Source organism: Pistacia vera, unplaced genomic scaffold (genome assembly GCF_008641045.1).
Source record: "Pistacia vera cultivar Batoury unplaced genomic scaffold, PisVer_v2 Contig550, whole genome shotgun sequence".
Lineage (NCBI taxonomy): Eukaryota > Viridiplantae > Streptophyta > Magnoliopsida > Sapindales > Anacardiaceae > Pistacia > Pistacia vera.
In genome coordinates this window covers 69,041-89,080 of record NW_022196391.1, presented here as the reverse complement: position 1 = coordinate 89,080, position 20,040 = coordinate 69,041, and the positions used below count along the sequence as shown (strand labels likewise).

The window sequence follows — 20,040 nt, the reverse complement described above, 5'->3', positions numbered from 1 at the left end:
TTAATTAATAATAGGGTTTTATTAGATAATAAATGATAGGTACATAGCATCACTCTATTAAAAAAAAATGACTGATCAACTATTAAATAAACAAATACTAAATTTAAAATTAATCAAAAGAGTACAAATTTTAAATATTAGAAAAATGTTAAGTCCACAACCCAATTTCACAATCTTCGATATGACAGCTCGTAATTGGTCAACTCACAAATAAGTCTCATTTACTTGCTATAGGTCCTTGTGGGATTGGGTTGTGGACCTAACATTACTGTAAATTTTAAAACAAGAATAATACTACACCAATAATCATTTCTCACAAACTTTCTCTCACAACCCAGACATAGCAGCTCGCAATTAATTAGTGGGACCTAAACCTGGCAAAACGGGTGGGTGGGCCGGGTACGGCTCAGGTAAAACGGGTGCGGGTCAAACTGGTACGGGTCCTTATACAGGTCGAGATATGCGGGTCCAAAATATTGGACCCGTGCCTTACCCTATACGGGTATGGTGGACCCGTTTTTTCTCTCTCTAGATTTTCGCTTTTCTTTCACCCCTAATAGTTTTCAATTATGACAGTTACACCCCCAAAATTCTTGCAGTTTTAATTTTTTACATTTACACCCCCTAAATCAACTACTCTAAATTCAATTCAATTTAGAATATAAACAAATAGTAACCAAAATAAACAAATAACACATAAACAAACAATAACATATAATACAAAACTACAAATATTCAATATTCAACTAAAAAAACAAAATAAGTCAATAAACTAAAAATTCCAACTAAAATAAACAAATACATAATCCAATATTCAACAAAAAAAACATTCTTAGGACAACAAATGTTCATCCCACAGTGGACGTGATAGAGTCTCTTGATTCCACAGTCTCGAGATTTGTTAATGGCACATCCAAATTATCATTCACCTCGTCATCTATAAAACAATGATCAACTACAAATATTAATAAATGTAAATAATAAAATATATGAAATTTTATGCTAACATGCTTTCTTCTTTGTATAAAATTGTTTTATTTCTTTTCCACTAGGCATAATTTCTTCTTTGTATAACATTTCCACAACAAAGGAATTATTTATGCAATCTGAGACTCCAATTATATTAGAACTATTTAATCAGAAAGGAAAACCTCATTGTACAATCTACAATCTAGGCAAAACCAAACATTCAAGAATAGTAGGAATTATTTTATGATAATGCCACATGGTTTCACAGCTCAATCAATAATTTCAAGTGAAATAATAGATCCTAAGAAAGGCAAGAAACTGAAACATGAAACATAAGCGAGGTCAACAGTGCAAGTAATCTCATAACATATTTATTCGCATAAAAAATCATAAAACATGTATATCACAACCTAAATTTTGGGTTTTTGCCTACCTGCTATGAAAAATAAAAATTGATAGCAATTGAATCTTATGCACAACAATAAATTTACGGAAATTGGATCTTAAACAAAACTATTTGAAAAGCAATGAAAATGCGAAAAAGGGTTCAATGACAATGAGATGAACCTTTTGGCTTCTAACACAAACAAGATTGATATAAACATAAATATTGTCTGGTCAATTTGAAATAAACAAGCTCAACTCTTAAAGTCCAAAAGGCTACAAAACAACTTTGAGAAAAAAAAGACGGATAACCAGCTCACCTACTTTCAAGCCATTCAAATAATATAAATAAAATCTGAAACAATGCCAAAACATAATTGGAGTCTCAGATGCATAACTATATATTAAAGTGTTTCACATGGTCCTTGAACAACTAAGTTGCAATAGGGATTCGGTTATTAAGACATCAATGTCCCTAATAAGAACTGCTGCAAAAACACATGTTGATACCTATTTCTATTCGAAGCAAAAATCTACACAAAGGTGAATAACACTATGTATGAATGCTGCACAGAAAAATTTGGACCAAGCTTCTCTCAAAACTTTCTTTTGTCATTGGTTAGCTTATAGATAGATAAATGGAATCCATACAAGCAAGCAGAATCTATTTTATAAACTGATCATCGATAAATTATTACGTTAAAGGTTGTGAGAGAAAGTGGTAAAATTTGGATCTAATATTACTCTCTTCAAAACAGGATAACGTCACATAATTTTTTTTAATTATGAGTGGGTGGCAGGTATTGTATGAAATGACAATTATTTTAATCATCATTTGTCTTATAATTCTTTAATTGCAAATGAATAAGTGGTTTCGTCTTTTATTATAATTGATTGGATAAGTAGAATAAGTTTGAAAATCTTTTAAACGAAATGAGACGTAACTGAAATTCAAAAAAAGCAGTCTATAAGGCAAAAGATGATGATGGTCTCAGGTTAAGGAATCTAGCAATAATAATTCCATGCATGATGAAATGGGCTTTGGTCGATTTCAATGCTAGATAAACTAGAGTAGAGTAATTAGAAACAATTATGGTTGTGAAGAGAAATTAATTAGTGGAATCATGACGGACTCATATAGACCCATTGTAAACTGGCAATTGCAAGCTACCACATCAAGATGTGAGAGAGTGTTGTTGGTATAGTATATATTTAAGGGGGACATTACTATGATGGTTAGGATTAAAACACTAGAATTTCTCTAAACAACATCTTTACTCTCCAAATCTAGATGAAACAGAGTGTACAGGAGGAAGTGTAAACAGGGTGACAATGTCTGAGCAGAGATTAGGTTAAGCTAAATGTTGATGGAGCAGGTCCAACTGAGGAAGGGTATACAAGTTGTGGGGCTTGTGTCATGATAGTAAAAGATCTTGGGTGACAAGTTTCATGAAGGGCTAGGTGTAGGATCTGTGTTAGAAGTTGAACTACATAGAATATTTTAGCAGTTTATAACTGACTTGGGATGGTTTTCAAAGATAGAAGTGGAGTCAAACTATAGAAGCAATCGATTTATAAGAAGGTTTGTTCCCATCTCATTCATGTTATAGGCTTTGTGAAAATCCATGCAGTATCGGAGCAAGAATGGGCGATAAGGATGAAACATGCTTTTAAGAGAGTAACCATGCAGTGATGCTTGCATGGAGCCACGAGGACTAATAGGGGACTCTATTTTTTGAGATAGCCACCACAAGGTTTATCAAGGTGTTGGAGTCAGATAGTAAGGATTTATTTGCCCTAGTTCAGTTTTGTCGTTTGTTTTTTTTCCTTTCCTTTGTACCAAAAAAAAAAAAAAAAACTCCTGTTAACAGTCAAAAGTGGGTTTAAGGACTAACTAGTGAAAGTCATGTAAAGCTTTAGTTATTCTTTTCTCACTCTAACCAACTTACCACTTCTAAACCTGTAAAACATAAGAATAATCAGAAGCTTGGCTGGGGGGGCTTCGTTGTGTGGGCTCTCGATGCTCTAGTCAACAATGATAAGTTAGGTATGTTCTTAATGAGCTGATTGAAGGTTCCAGGGCAAGACCTTTGCCTTGAAACTTACTAAGGAGAATGAATAAGAGAAAGGTTCTTTTTTATATCCAATATGTTTGAGAAAATCAATATAGTGAATAATGCACTACCTGAGAAGATGAAACCCTTTTACTTTATATAGTATTATGGTTTTTCGAGCATGTGGTTAATGGGCGAGCAACATGTGGCATTCTATAACCATTTAGGGTTCGCTTGCCAATGCTTTCTTGCCACTTCATCAATTGTAGGAACATTTTGCCATCAACAAAAACCCTAAAAGGCATTGAACCATAATACTACACATATAGGCGAGGATGGAGTCTTGTTCCATGTGGAGTAAAGTGAAAAGATTAAGGAGAATATATAGCCTTCCACGCCAAACGAGAATCAACACGTAAATACAACGAGCACATATTAGTATTAACTCTGTAATCAAGGGCGGATGCTACTCCATGGCCCACCCTCAAATTTAAAAAAAAAAATATATATATATACAATTTTAGATTTGGTCTACCCTAACAAAAATATAATGGACAAAATATTAATGTGTAATTAGTTTCTATTTTGGTCATCTAACATAAATTTTGGATCTGCCATGCTTGTAATGCAACTAGGTTGTGTATCCTTGGTCACCCATACACTAAGGAGACTCCCTCACCATATGACCATTTTAAGATTTTTAGTTTCTCATGACGCGTGAGGGCATACGGAGGTATGGCGATTTGGCTCATAACAAAACTCACTTATGGGCTATGGCGGAAAACTAACCCATCAACAGAGAAAATGAAAAACAACAAGTGACGAGGAAGTGAAATAAGTTGGTGTATTGTTGTTTAATGATGTTTTCACAAAGAGTTGCATATTTGGTGGTTGTTTTGTCAGTATCATGTATCAATAAAACTTGCAAGTTAATAACAACTATCAAAGTAGTTGAAATTTGAGCTTGTTAACGATGCCTAAAGAGATAAAACAATTCCAACTTATATCTCTTTGGAATGTTGTGTACAAAATAATGGGCTTGCGTTACCGTCATGTGGAGGATGGCATAAAATCCTAAAGCCCAAAAATAAAAGAAAAAAAAATGAAAAAAAAAAAAGCAGCTTGTGTTCATTGACTTTGAGTGGATGAATAGTAAGAAATTAGGGTATTGTTCACAAAAATAAAAATCTGTAGAAGTGAGAGAGAGAAAGCCGCACCAAGTTATTCTGGCAATGATTAAACGATGAATCTTGTTCTGTTTTTGCTCAAATTTCAGAGCATTGTTTTTTATAGCAAGATCTTCACACCCAATGGTCAGTTTCGTGATAGCCATTATTTTTTATGGAGTTTTGCCTCTAGAAAGACAGCCAAATCAAAGAGTTTGAGTTGCAGAATTTTGGTTCGTCCATCTTTCTTCAACCTAATAATCGGAAGGTCATCTCTAGTCTGATCAACTTGATTTTTGGTCAAAACATAGAGGATGTTTGGCTCTTCAATCTGGACGGTTGGTTTTCAATATTAATGGTTGAGTTTGGAGTTATACAACCTGCATTTTAGGTGCTTTGCTGGTCATTTCACTCAATCTTTTCACAACTCTTTTATGTATTTTAGTTTTTTAGCATTGTGATAAAACTATAAATTCTTATGGAATATTTTTGGTGGATTGTGGCTATTGTAAACACTTTTTATGATAATGGATTTAAGTGGATCATTCGATGCTATGGTTTTTTAATCTCTTCACGTTGAGAAGATTTTTTCACATAAAATTGCTTATGTCTCTTGTGAATTTGATTGTTGTTTTTAGGCATATTTGCTCAAGGTTTTGCTCCTCACAGATTCATTCAAGTAGGAAATATTTTGTTAGTGCATTATTTCCTTTCAAAGTGGTATCAAAGCCAGGTTGTAGATTGTTTGAATGATTGAGGCAAATTTGAGTAAAATGGTTTGTTTGAATGGAACAAATTATTATAAATGGAGAGGAAAAATGAAAGATCTTCTATTTGTGAAAAGGCTACACTTGCTGGTGTTTGCTTCAGAAAAACCTGATTCTAAAAGTGACAAAGAATAGGAGCTTGAGCACGAACAAGTGTGTGGCTATATTAGGCAATGGGCAGAAGATAATGTTTTGAATCATATTGCTAATGACACCCATGCTAGGACTTTGTGGAATAAACTTGAGACCTTGTATGATTCAGAAACAAGAAATAATAAATTGTCCATGCTTAAACAAGCTATGAATTTGAGATACAAGGAAGGGAGTTCTATTTTGGATCACTTAAATGAATTCCAAGGTTGTTTTGGTCAATTATCCGGTATAAGTGTAAAATTTGATGAGGATATTCAAGGACTTTGATTGTTTGATACTCTATCTAACTCTTGGGAAAATTTTCGTGTATCCTTGACAAATTCTAATCCTAATGGTATTGTGACCATGAAATATGTCAAGAGTAGTGTTTTAAAATGAAGAGGTCAAACAGAAAACTCAAGGCTTTTCATCATCACATTCTGAGGTCCTAGTCACTGAAAACAGTGGGAGAAACAAGAGTAAAGGTCAATGGCAAAATGGTAGCGGGAAAAGTAGGAGTAAGTCAATGTCAAAATACAAGAATCTTGAATGCTACTATTATGGTAAAACTGGGCATATCAAGAAATATTGTTATAAATGGTAAAGTGAGAACAAAACTGAAAATAGCAAGCTGGAGAAAATGATGATGGCAAGCATAATGATGAAGTTGCTACCATTACTTCTGAAGATATATTGATTCTCTATGATAAATGATGATGATGTAATAAATGTTGCATGCCACGAGACTTGTTGGGTAATTGATAGTGGTACTTCTATTTACGTTATATTTTAGAAAAGATCTTTTTATTTCTTATGCTACAGGCGACTTTGGAACAATAAAAATGGGTAGTGATGGTCTAGCAAAGGTCATTGGTATTGGAGATGTGTGTTTGGAAATGGATAATGGCGGTAGTCTACTCCTCAGAGGTATGAAGCATATTTCTAACATTCGTATGAATCTGATTTCTAAAAGCATACTTGATAATGAGGGCTATTGCTATACTTTTAGTGATGGTCAGTGAAAGCTCACTAGGGGTGCCATGGTTGTGGCTCGAGATAAGAAACTTTCTACTTTATACATATTGTACGCAAGACTTTCCAAAGGCATTATTAATGTAATGGAGGATGACTTTATAGTAGACTTGTGGCATAAGAGACTTGCCGATATGAGTGAAAAAGGCTTGGCAATATTGGCTAAAAAGAATTTTCTATCTTGAATGAAAAGCGAAAATTTGAATAAATGTACGCATTGCTTGGCAGGTAAGCAAAATATAGTTTCCTTAAAAAGTTCCCCTCCTTTAAGAAAATAAGGTATTCTTGATTTGGTACATTCTGATATTGGTGGACCTATGAAGATGAAAACACTTGGTGGCGTTCCTTACTTTGTGACCTTCACAGATGACCATTCAAGAAAGCCATGGGTTTATACATTGAAAACAAAAGATCAAGTGTTGGATGTGTTTAAACAATTTCAGGCTTTGGTTGAGAGACAAACTGGAAAGAAATTGAAATGCATCAGAACAGATAATGGGGGAGAGTATTTGGGTCTATTTGATGAATATTGTAGACAACAGGGCATTCGATATCAAAAGACACCACCCAAGACTCCACAGTTGAATGGGTTGATTGAGAGGATGAACAGAACATTAGTTGAGAGCGTGAGATGCCTGCTTTCATAGGTACAATTACTAGGATCCTTTTGAGGTGAAACTGAGTGTAGTCATACATGTTCTTAATCTCACGTTTTGTGTCCCTATTCAGTCTGATGTACCGAATAGAGTTTAGAGTGGCAAAGATGTTTCTTATGATCATTTACGTGTTTTTGGATGTAAGGCATTTGTACATATTCCCATAAATGAAAGGTCTAAGTTTGATATGAAGACTCGACAGTGCATCTTTATAGGTTATGGTCTAGATGAATTTGAGTATAGGTTGTATGATCTAGTTGAGAATAAACTAGTAAGAAGTCATGACGTTGTGTTTATGGAAGATCAAACTATACAAGATGTTGAAAACGCAGAGAAAGTAGTGCCTCAGTATAGTGATGGTTTGAAATACTTGGATCTAGTACCTTTCACATATTTTCCAACAAATGTTGAACATAATGTTCAGGATAACCAGTAGAATTTAGATGATGCAGATGCTCCTATGCAGGTATTGATCAGCTTCCAGAACCAGAAATTCCATTCAAGAGGTCTACTAGAGATGACATCCTTCCATATGATATTCTGCAAATAAGTAAGTATTATTGACTGACGAGGGAGAGCCTCAATGTTCTGCAGAAGTAATGGAAGACAAAAACAAGGCAAATTAAGTTGATGTTATAGAAGATGAGATGCAGTCGTTGCGTGACAATCACACTTTTGAGTTGGTAAAGTTGCCTAAGGGTAAGAGAGTTTTGAAAAACTAATTGGTCTACAGGGTGAAGCAAGAAGAACATACTTCACAACCACAGTACAAAGCCAAATTAGTTGTCAAGGGATTTAGTTAAAGAAGAGGCATTGACTTTGATGAGATTTTCTCTCTTGTTGTGAAATTATCTTCTGTATGTGTGGTTTTAGGCTTAACGGCTAGCTTGGACTTAGAGGTTAAGTAGATGGATGTGAAAACTATCTTTCTTCATGGTGATTTGGAGGAAGAGATTTACATGGAACAACTAGAGGGTTTCCAAGTTAAAGGAAAAGAAGATTATGTCTATCGTTTAAAGAAAAACCTTTACGATTTGAAACAAGCACCTAGACAATCGTATAAGAAGTTCAAGTCAGTTATGGAAGAGCATGGTTACAAGAAGACTACTTCTAATCATTGTGCATTTGTATATAAATTCTCTAATGATGATTTTATTATTTTATTGCTCTATGTTGATGACATGTTGATAGTTGTCAATAATTTTTCTAAGATTGATGATTTGAAAAAGCAGTTGAGTTAGTCATTTGCTATGAAAGAATTAGGTCCAACAAAGCAAATTCTTGGCATTCAAATTTGTCAAGACAGAAGAGAGAAGAAATTGTGTATGTCATAGGAGTAGTATATTGAAACAATGCTTGAAAGGTTCAACATAAGTAAGGCCAAAGCAATGAGTTCTCCTCTAGCTACTCATTTCAAACTAAGTGCAAAGCAAAGTCTTTCTACAGATAGTTAGAAGGAGGAAATGGAAAGAGTCTCTTATGTTTTAGTTGTAGGAAGCTTGATGTATGCAATGATGTGTACGAGACTAGATATAGCTTATGTAGTTGGGGTTATAAGCAATTTTTTGTCAAATTTGGGGAAAGAGCATTAGGATGTAATGAAGTTGATTATGAGGTATCTTCGAGGCATTTCCATGTTAAAACTTTGTTTTGGAAATGATAAACCAGTTTTGGTTGGCTCCATGATGCTGGCATGGCCGAAGACATGGATTCTCGTAAGTCTTTTTCTGCTTATCTAATTACTTTTGCTGGTGGAGTTGTTTCTTGGGCAGTCGAGATTGCAAAAGTGTGTTGCACTTTCTACAAAAAAGCAAAATTTTTTGCTATAATAGAAGCTTGGAAGGAGTTGCTATGGATGAAGAAGTTCATGAGAGAGCTTGGTTTTAAATAACAACGGTATGTTTTGTTTTGTGACAACCAAAGTGCTATTCATCTTGTTAAAAATTATACATTCCATTCGATATCTAAACATATTGATGTAAGGTACCATTGGATGAGGGATACTCTTCACGATGGCCTATTTGAACTTGAGAAGATTCATACAGATGAAAATGGCTCGGATATGTTGACAAAGGCTTTAGCAAGGGAGAAGCTTGAAGTTTGTCAAGCTATTGCCAATATGGTCCATTCCCTTACATAATCGGGAAAAGAGGAGATTTGTTGGGCTTGGGTTTCCCATATGTGGAGGATGGCCCAAAATCCTAAGCTTAAAAATAAAAGAAAGAAAAAAAAGGGAAAAAAAATAAACAGCTTGTGTTCATTGAATTTTGAGTGGGTGAATAGTGAGAAATTAAGGTATTATTCTCAAAAATAAAAATCTGCAGAAGTGAGAGAGAGACAGTAGCACCAGGTTATTTCGACGACGATCCAATAGTGAATCTTGTTTTGTTTTTGCTCAAATTTCATAACATTGTTTTTTACAGCAAGATCATCACATCCAACGGTCAGTTTCATGATAACCATTATTTTTTGTGGAGTTTTGCCTCTAGAAAGACAACCAAATCAAAGAGTTTGAGTTGTAGAATTTTAGTATGTCTATCCTTCTTCAGCCTGTTAATCGGAAGGACATCTCTAGTCTGATCAAGCTGATTTTTGGTCAAAACATAAAGGACATTTGGTTCTTCAATCTGGACGGTTGGTTTTTTATTTTAACGGTTGAGTTTGGAGTTATACAGCCTGCATTTTAGGTGCTTTGTTGGTCATTTTACTCCATCTTTTGGTAACTGTTTTGTGTATTTTAGTTTGTTAGAGTTGTGATAAAGTTCTAAATTTGTATGGAATATTTTTGGTGGATTGTGGCTATTGTAAACACTTTTATGATAATGGATTTAAGTGGATCATTTGATGTCATGGTTTTTAATCTCTTCACGTTGAGGAGATTTTTCCACATAAAATTATTTGTGTCTCTTGTGAATTTGATTGTTGTTTTCAAGCATATTTACTCAAGATTTTGCTTCTCATAGATTCATTCAAGTAGGAAATATTTTGTTAGTGCATTGTTTCCTTTCATAAAATTCTACCTAAAATTCTTGTTAATAGACTAAAAAAGCACATGGACCAACTCATCTCCCCTAACCAGTGTAGCTTCATCCTAGGAAGACACAACACGGATGTGGTAATTGCTGAAGAAGTGATCCAATTTATGAGAACCAAGAAGGAGAAGAAAGGATGGTTGGTAATAAAGGTTGACTTAGAGAAAGCATATGATCATATCAATTGAGGGTTTCTAAAAGACACTTTGAATGAGCTAGGGTTGAATCCTCATTTCCTTGACTTGATTATGAACTGTGTTTCAACAACTTCTATGCAAGTGTTTTGGAATGGAAATGTGACAGAGACTTTTAAACCCTCGAGAGGTATATGTCAAGAAGACCATTTTGTCTTTGTACCTCTTTGTTCTTTGTGTAGAAAGATTAATACATTGTATCAAGTTTACTATCTCAAACAAGAAATGAAACCCAATTAAGCTTAGAAATAGAGGCCCTACCATCTCGCACTTATTCTTTACAGATGACCTCATGCTCTTTGTAGAGGCTTTTATGGAGCAAGCCAAAACTGTCTCGGATTGTTTAAGTCCCTTATGTACTTATTCTAGCCCAAAAGTCAACAAGGAAAAAAGGAGGATTTTTTCTCTAAAACTGTCAATCACTATAGGTCCAAGCAAATTAGTAAGGAATTAGGTTTTTCAACCACTTGTGACTTGGGGAAGTACCTAGGAGTTCTATATCATGGAAGAGTGAAGAAACGATCTTATTTTCATATGCTAACATGAGTTCATAATTGGTTGAGTGCTGGGAAGTCAAAAACTCTTTCCTTTGCAGGTAGGCTAACCATGACTCAATCTGTTCCTAATGCCTTGCCATCCTTTTCTATGTAATCAGTTGGGTTGCCTCTTGGCCTCTGTGATGATCTAGAAAAGTTGAGTCGTGGATTCCTATTGGGAAGTGATAGCAATAAAAAAAATTACACCCAGTGGGTTGGGAAATAGTCTACAAGGCAAATGGTGATGATGGTCTTAGGTTAAGGAATCTTAGCAATAATAATTCCACATGCATGATGAAAGTGGGCTTTGGTCCGATTTCAATGCTAGATAAACTATAAGTTAGAGTAATTAGAAACAATTATGGTTGTGAAGAGAAATTAATTAGTGGGACTCATTCAGGACCCATATGGGACCCATTGTGAACTGACCAATTGCGACCTACCACATCAAGGTTGTGAGAGAAAGTTTATGAGAGAGAATTATTGGTGTAGTATTATTCATTTAAGGGGGACATTACTATGATGGTTAGGATTAAAACACTGGAATTTCTCTAAACAACATCTTTACTCTCCAAATCTAGATTGAAACAGAGTGTACGAGAGGAAGTGTAAACAGGGTGACAATGTCTGAGCAGAGAGTAGGTTAAGCTAAATGTTAATGGAGCAGGTCCAACTGAGGAAGGGTATACAGGTTGTGGAGGCTTGTGTCATGATAGTACAAGATCTTGGGTGACAAGTTTCATGAAAGGGCTAGGTGCAGGATCTGTGTTAGAAGTTGAACTACATGGAATATATTTTAGCAGGTTTATAACTGACTTGGGATGTTGGTTTTCTAAAGATAGAAGTGGAGTCAAACTCATAGATAGCAATCGATCTTATAATGAAGGTTTGTTCCCCATCTCATTCATGTTATAGGCTTCTTGTGAAAATCCATTCAGTATTGGAGCAAGAATGGGAGATAAGGATGAAACATGCTTTTAGAGAGAGTAACCATGCAGCTGATTAGCTTGCACATGGAGCCACGAGGACTAATAGAGAGACTCTTATTTTGAGATAGCCACCACAAGGTTTATCATAGGTGTTGGAGTCAGATAGTAGAAGATTTATTTGCCCTAGTTCAGTTTAGTCGTTTGTTTTTTCCCTTTCCTTTGTACCCAAAAGAAAAAAAACCCTTGTTAACAGTCAAAAGTGGGTTTAAGGATTAACTAGTGAAATTGTCAATGTAAAGCTTTGAGTTATCATTCTTCTCACTCTAACCAACTTCTCACCACTTCTAAACCTGTAAAACAACATAAGAATAATCAGAAGCTTGGCTGGTAGGGGGGCTTCGTTGTGTGGGCTCTTCGATGCTCTAGTCAACAATGATAAGTTAGGTATGTTCTTAATGAGCTGATTGAAAGGTTCCAAGGCAAGACCTTTGCCTTGAAACTTACTAATGGAGAATATGAATAAGAGATAAGGTTCTTTGTTATATCCAATTATGTTTTAGAGAAAATCAATAATAGTGAATAATGCACTTACTTGAGAAGATGCAACCCTTTTACTTTATATAATATTATGGTTTTTCGAGCATGTGGTTCAATGGGCGAGCAACATGTGGCATTCTATAACCATTTAGGGTTCGCTTGCCAATGCTTTCCTTGCCACTTCATCAATTGTAGGAACAATTTTGCCATCAACAAAAACCCTAAAAGGCATTGAACCATAATACTACACATATATGGCTTAGGATTGGAGTCTTGTTCCATGTGGAGTATAAGTGAAAAGATTAAGGAGAATATATTAGCTCCTTTTCCACGCCAGACGAGAATCAACACAGTCAACTACAACGAGCACATAATTAGTATTAACTCTTGTAATCAAGGGCGGATGCTACTCCATGGCCCACCCTCAAATTTAAAAAAAAAAAATATTAATATATACAATTTCTAGATTTTGGTCTACCCTAACAAAAATATTAATGGACAAAAATATTAATGTGTAATTAGTTTCTATTTTGGTCAATCTTAACATAAATTCTTGGATCTGCCACTGCTTGTAATGCAACTAGGTTGTGTATCCTTGGTCACCCATCACGCTAAGGATGACTCCCTTACCATATGACCATTTTAAGATTTTTAGTTTCTCATGACACGTGAGGGCATACGAAGGTATGGCGATTTTTGGCTCATAACAAAACTCACTTATGGGCTATGGCGGAAAACTAACCCAATCAACAGAGAAAAATGAAAAACAAGTGACGAGGAAGTGAAATAAGTTGGTGTATTGTTGTTTAATGATGTTTTCACAAGGAAGTTGCATATTTGGTGGTTGTTTCTGTCAGTATCATGTATCAATAAAACTTGCGAGTTAATAAACAACTAATCAAAGTAGTTGAAATTTGAGCTTATACGATTCATAAGTGTTTGGAATTATTTGTAATATGTTGAACTGTGGATAACTAAATTATACTACATATATTAGGTATTATAAAATGCATAAATTTAAGAAACAAATAATTTCGTTGAAAGAAGTTAAAATTTAATTGATAATAGGGTTTTATTAGATAATAAATGATAGGTCCATAACATCACTCTATTAAAAAAATGACTGATCAACTATTAAATAAACAAATACTAAATTTAAAATTAATCAAAAGAATACAAATTTTAAATTTTAGAAAAATGTTAAGCCCACAACCCAATTTCACAATCTCTGATATGATAGCTCATAATTGATCAGCTCACAAATGAGTCTCATCTACTTGCTATAGGTCCTTGTGAGATTGGGTTATGGACTTAGCATTACTATAAATTTTAAAACAAGAATAGTATTACACCAACAACTATTTCTCACAAACTTTTTCTTATAATCCAGACGTGATAGCTCGCAATTAATTAGTGGGACCAATGTAGGACTCATGTGAGACCCGTTGTGAATTGACTAATTATGAGCTGTCACATCAGGTTTGTGAGAAAGGGTTGTTGATATAGTATTATTCTTAAAACAATAAAGTTAAGTTAATAATCTTCTCTCACAACTTTCTCTCGTCATTGGTTAGCTCGTAGATAGGTAGACGGTACTCATACAATCAAACAGAACCCATTTTGTGAATTGACTAATGATAAGTTGCTACGTTGAAGGTTGTAAGAGAAAGTGGTAAAATTAGATTGTGATCTAATATCACTCTTTTGAAAACAGGATAACACTAGTTTGGTCACATAATTTTTTAATTTTGGTCATATAATTTTTTTTAATTATGAGTGGGTGGCAGGTATTGAATGAAATGACAATTATTTTAATCATCATTTGTCTTTTATTCTTTTATGCACTTTGGACACACATTTGATAACTCTAATGTAATGAGTCTAAGTATTCTGGAGCTCAATGTGGATATAGCTTATTCAATTTTGAACAAGGGAATCACAGTAAATTAGTGTTTGTTGTGTTCTTGGTTGATCTCTATGACTTGGTAGATAAAAAATAATACAGTTATCGAAAGATGCGTATTGAATTCGTACACCAAATAACGTGACACAATCCTAACCATCGATTAATTATATTAATCAATTGTCAGAATTTTATCATATTATTTGATACATAAATTTGGTACGCTTTTCTCCGTAAGTGTAGTATTACTATTTCGTAGAGTTAGGTGTGTGTTTAGACCTCAAGTATAACAATTATTATTGATTGGATAAGTAGAATAAGTTTGAAAATCTTTTAAACGAAATGAGACGTAACTGAAATTCAAAAATTCATCATACTGGGTCTGGGGGAATTTATCAACAAACTATCAAAACCAAACCAAACCAAACCAACTACCCTCAATTGGCGTACATCACAAAGCCAATTTTAACATTTTTTTAAACAAAAATAAATTAAAAATCACACAAACCATCGGACATTCCCACACTCTACTTCCAATTCACCCAATGGATCAAGAGAAACTCTCCGACCGTGTTCTTATTAACGGCACGGTAGTCCGCGTCACCTTAACGGCTGACGGAAAGCTCCAGTGGACGGAAGGGTTTCAGCGGACGTTGACTCTGGAGAAGGAGGTCCTCGGTTTCGCCGTGGACAGCAATAAAATTAAAATCAGAGCTGTTATAGAGAACGAGAATGGAATCTGCTGCGGCGGGAGCAGTGGTGGTTTGGTGAGGAAGGATTTCGTTTTCGAGCCTTTGTCACAAGAGTCTCAAAGACTTTGGTGCCAAAAGCTCCGTGAATATCTTGATTCTCTCGGTAAGTTCAGTAGAATGTTGTTTTAGTTGTTTATTTAGATTTATGCCTTATGTTTTTTTTGTTTTTGTGATAGGTCGGCCGAAGAGGCTGTTTATTTTTATGAATCCGTTTGGTGGGAAGAAAACTGCATCAAAGATTTTTCTGGATAATGTGAAACCGCTGTTGGAGGATGCTGATATCCAATTCACATTGGAAGGTTTTTTTATTTTTTTATTTTTTTATTTTTTAACTCTATATGGTTTGAATTGATGGTGAATATGCTTTTTATATGGTAAATTTGGTTATCAGAGACTACACGACAACTTTATGCGAAGGATGTTGCTAAAAGGCTGGATCTTTCAAAGTATGATGGTATAGTTTGTGTCAGTGGTGATGGTATTCTTGTTGAGGTTAGTTTGATTTGTGTTTGAGCTTTGGGGTGGGTTGTGTGCTTAAAATTAATGCATGGAAGACAATATCTAGTTTGTAAATTCGCTTAAACTGTTGAAAAACTTATATTTTATTGAAAACTTTGAAATATTAAGGAATCTCATTTTTTGACTGCCACATTTATAGTTCTCTCCAAGAATATTAAGCATTCGACTGGAAGTGTTTCCCGATAGATTGGATTTATAATATTCATCCCACCTTAAACACCTTGACTACTGAGCCTTACAATTGAGAAAGAAATTGTTATCATACTGGCAAGGCTTTTATTGTAGAAAGTCCTCTGGTTTTGACTGTATATTTATTGGGATTTTCTGTTATGCATCTTTGTAATTTCTATTCCATGTCTTTCTAACAAGTGTTGCTCTTATTAGTAGGTGGTAAATGGACTACTTGAGAGAGAGGATTGGAGTGCTGCGATAAAAATGCCCCTTGGAGTGATTCCTGCAGGTTTCTTTCCTTCATATTTAATTCTTGTTTGATGTTAATTCTTTTCAATTTTGTCGGTCAGTTAGCATCGAAAGTATATGGTGTTAACGTACAATGGATGGAATAGTGTATTAAATTCATGGCAATGAACATTTTCTACATTCCAGGTCTATGCATTGACATATAGTGTATAGGAAATCTGAAAAATGGAAACTTGATATAGTTTTGTGTTTTTGTGATAAGCTATGGTGACAACTATTGCAAGAGGAAACAGGAAGTTCCTTCTGTGGACTGGTAGGAAATCATTGGGTTTCAGTGCATTAGAAGTGATGGATATTTGAATACAAACAGTTGTTATAATAATTGTTGCTGAGGGTCGGTTCTATATTGGAAGACACTTTTGTGCCCTGACCGGTGATCTTATGTGTGAACCACTGACTTCCTGTAAACATCTTTGCTTGCCAATTTGTTTTCATCATTTTGTGAAGCCCAGTTATCTGGTCCTTCAGGTAGTGAATTTCATATTTACACATTCCTTTCCTACCATTTCCTGCATGCTTAATTGCTTATCATGGTCACGGATAATTTGAATTCTTTTCCTTAAAAACTAATGGCAGTATCTTATTGCAGTAAACATTGTTTTATCTTTTGTCTGGTGAATTAGACATTTTGGTGACTTCTTCCAATACTTTGATTTGTGATCAAGGTTTTATGGATGCAGGTACAGGAAATGGCATGGTGAAATCTCTATTGGATTCCGTTGGTGAACCCTGTAAAGCGTCTAATGCCACTCTAGCTATTATTCGAGGTTACACATGGTGTCTATTAGTATTTTGTGTTTGAATACGTATATTGTGCCTTTTCATGCCTGGTAAATGTAGATTATTTTATCATTGATTTTTACTTAAATGATACTTACTGGCAGGCCATAAGCATTCATTGGATGTAGCTACTATCTTACAAGGCGAGACCAGATTTTATAGTGTCTTGATGCTTGCTTGGGGTATGCAAATAATTCACCTATTATTGCTTGATTATTAGTTGAACGCTACTTTCCAGTGACATGTTTCTGGATTCTTTACAGGCTTAAGTTTGAGAAAACAATTGAGGTTTTAACTATGGCACTAAGCTTTAATATGTTCATCTGTTACGAAAAGATTTTTTCTTTTTTTTTTTTTTGGTCAGGTTTGGTGGCAGATATAGACATTGAATCTGAGAAATATAGATGGATGGGCAGTGCTCGCATTGATTTTTACGTATGTTCTTATTCATTACTACACATATATACAATGTTTTAGAGAAACCATAATGAGGTCATCAAATCTACCATTCTTATATATGATTAGAGTTAGTATCTTCGTAAACCTTATCATTGTTGGAAAATGACTGAATGGTAGTTTACTACAGATAAATGATTAGCTTGTAAAACTTTTGTAATGCTCATATATGGCGTAATTTTTTCTTCTTTTTTTTTTTTTTTTTTTTTTTTTTTTTTTTTTTTTTTTTTTTTTTTTTTTTTTTTTTTTTTTTTTTTTTTTTTTTCTGGTTTTACTTGAAGACAGATTTGATGTCTATTTTATGTTGTCAAACCACCTGATATTGATTTTCTTTTTCATTCTCGTATAGGCTCTCCAGAGAATATTGCGTTTGAGGCAATATATGGACTGTTTTCTTTTGTGCTGCACCTGGTTTTGAAGATTATGGGGAACCACCAGTTACAATGGCGAATCATTATGAAAAGGATGTCAGCAATCCCAGCCAAGAGCAACCCATTAAAGCTAGGCAGTATGGCTACCAAGGGCCAGCTGTTAGTTTAGAGAATCTAGGTTGGAGGACAATTAATGGACCATTTGTTTCAGTTTGGCTTCATAATGTACCATGGGGAGGTGAAGACACAATGGCTGCTCCTGATGCAAAGGTTAGTTTATTTTGCCTGTTGGGAAACTGCACCTTGCCTCTCCTTTTCCTCTTTCATCTCCTTTCTTTTGTGGCTTACTATTTGTATTTGTCATAAACCCATGTGCTCGTGCACATGGTGCAAGTGGTAGGTTCATCCCATGATCACATGTTCTTTTGGTAATATATACTGGTAAAATGAAATGAAATTGATAAAAAAATTCTGATGAGGTTCATTTTTTTTCTTACTTTTGAACAAGAATACATAATTTGGTTTAAAAGTAATGAGACAACTGGTATTTGCTAAAAGCGATAGTAGAGGATTGCTTTTATCTTTCTTTGGACGTGAATGGACTTTACTAAATGTCTGATATATATATAGATATATCACATTTTTGTATGCTATTTACAAGCATAGCTGACATTTCTTGCATTTGCATGGACTGTTTGTGCAGTTCTCGGATGGTTATTTGGACCTGATTCTTATTAGGGATTGCCCAAAGCTCGATTTACTAAAATTAATGACACAGTTGAGCAATGGAGGTCATATCAAATCAAATTATGTACAGTACCTGAAGGTGAGTTCATACACATGACAATCAATCACTTATGGTTGTATTGCTTTTTTTTTTTTTTTTTTTTTATCCCACCACCGCCACTGTTGTTGAAAGTTCTAAAAAAATTATATATCCAGATTGCTTGGCTGAATGTTTCAAACAAAACAAAAATGTTTATCTTCTGTTTTTAACATTTCTATTGACATTATAACATCTTAGTCATGAATCTCATATTAATTCCCTACATCTTGTAATAAATTACAGGTTAAAGCATTCATCCTAGAGCCGGGTACATGCACACATGACCCAACTAGAGAAGGAATTATAGACTCAGACGGTGAGGTACTGGCCAGAGGAAAAGGAACATATTTGTGTGACCAGAAGACACTAATGGCCTATGATAAGCTACAAATAACGTTGGATCAAGGTTTAGCTACTTTGTTTTCCCCTGTGTAGAACGTGAATCTTAGTTTTACATTAATCTGACTTTAACATGGATATTAACCACTGAAATATATTCATGGATTGATTATTTATTTTTGACTGTATATAACTAGGGAAGACAAATAAGGGAATTGAAAGGAGAAAAAAAAAGTAGCCTGTTGATTGCTAAGAGAGCTTTTCAATTGTAAGTGATCATTTCAAGGCAATGTGCTGTTCATCTTATCTTTATTCTCTGAAAACTATGATTTTTGAAGTTTGTTTTTAGAATAGATTTATAATAATGTAACTGACTGCTCTAGGAAAAAAAAAAATATATGTGCTTGAGCTGGATGGAAAAGTGGGTCGGTTTGTGACCATAATTGAAACTTGGCTTAGAGTTTTAACTTGAATGCTTCTTTTAAGTGAGCTTAAATAACAATTTATCAGCTTGATTAGACTGTCTGAAAACTCCATGTTGGTGGTAATTAAGAACTGTAGAAATACAATTTCAAGTAAATCTTTAAATGGAGAGGCAGTGGGAAATTGGCATGGTTTGAGGATATTGCACTTGATATTTTGCAGGGATATTGGCTTCTCGGAGGTGTTGTCATGATTCAGTTTCACTATAACAATACAATCTCTTAGTTTGAGTAAAGCATTGGAGTTAACGATATTTTCCCACCTAAGGGTTGACCTAAAGACACTTTTCCACGTGAAAAGTTTCAAATCGACAACAATCAACTTAGTAAAATCCGATAACTGACAAGGTATAAACAGTATAAAGACGAAAATACTCTTTTCTTGCCTTCTTGTTTATCTTTTAACAAATTGAAGTGAACCCCTTTAAAAATTACACTAAACCAAAATTTGGAAAATATAGAACTTAAATTAATATTATAGAAGGTTTTAATAATATAGTAGAATGAGATTTAAGAAAATGTTGGTTGTTAATTATCTCACATTCATTCATTGTATGAAGGCAATAGTCTATGGCGGCTGCCACTAGAAGACGGCAGGACGCGGTGCGGCGACGCGTTGCCCACGTCTCAACACTCAGAAAATTCGTCACGTTTACGTTTTTGTTTGTTTTGTCAATCGGTCAATCCTTTCCTTTTTTGTTTGTCGCCATCACACTCATGCGTGTATTTATTAAATCAATAACA

The 20,040-nt window shown here is 34.4% G+C and overlaps 1 protein-coding gene across 1 annotated transcript; it reads left to right on the top strand.

Moving 5' to 3' along the window:
* Positions 1 to 14,684: 14,684 nt before the first annotated feature.
* LOC116108000 (sphingosine kinase 1-like) lies at positions 14,685 to 19,269 on the top strand. Its single transcript, XM_031394289.1, is given in 11 exon segments — positions 14,685 to 15,146; positions 15,220 to 15,342; positions 15,435 to 15,535; positions 15,950 to 16,022; positions 16,723 to 16,809; positions 16,927 to 17,004; positions 17,187 to 17,257; positions 17,628 to 17,659; positions 17,661 to 17,919; positions 18,353 to 18,475; positions 18,719 to 19,269. Coding segments are annotated over 11 exon segments (1,449 nt in total). The 5' UTR covers positions 14,685 to 14,836; the 3' UTR covers positions 18,911 to 19,269.
* Positions 19,270 to 20,040: the final 771 nt, after the last annotated feature.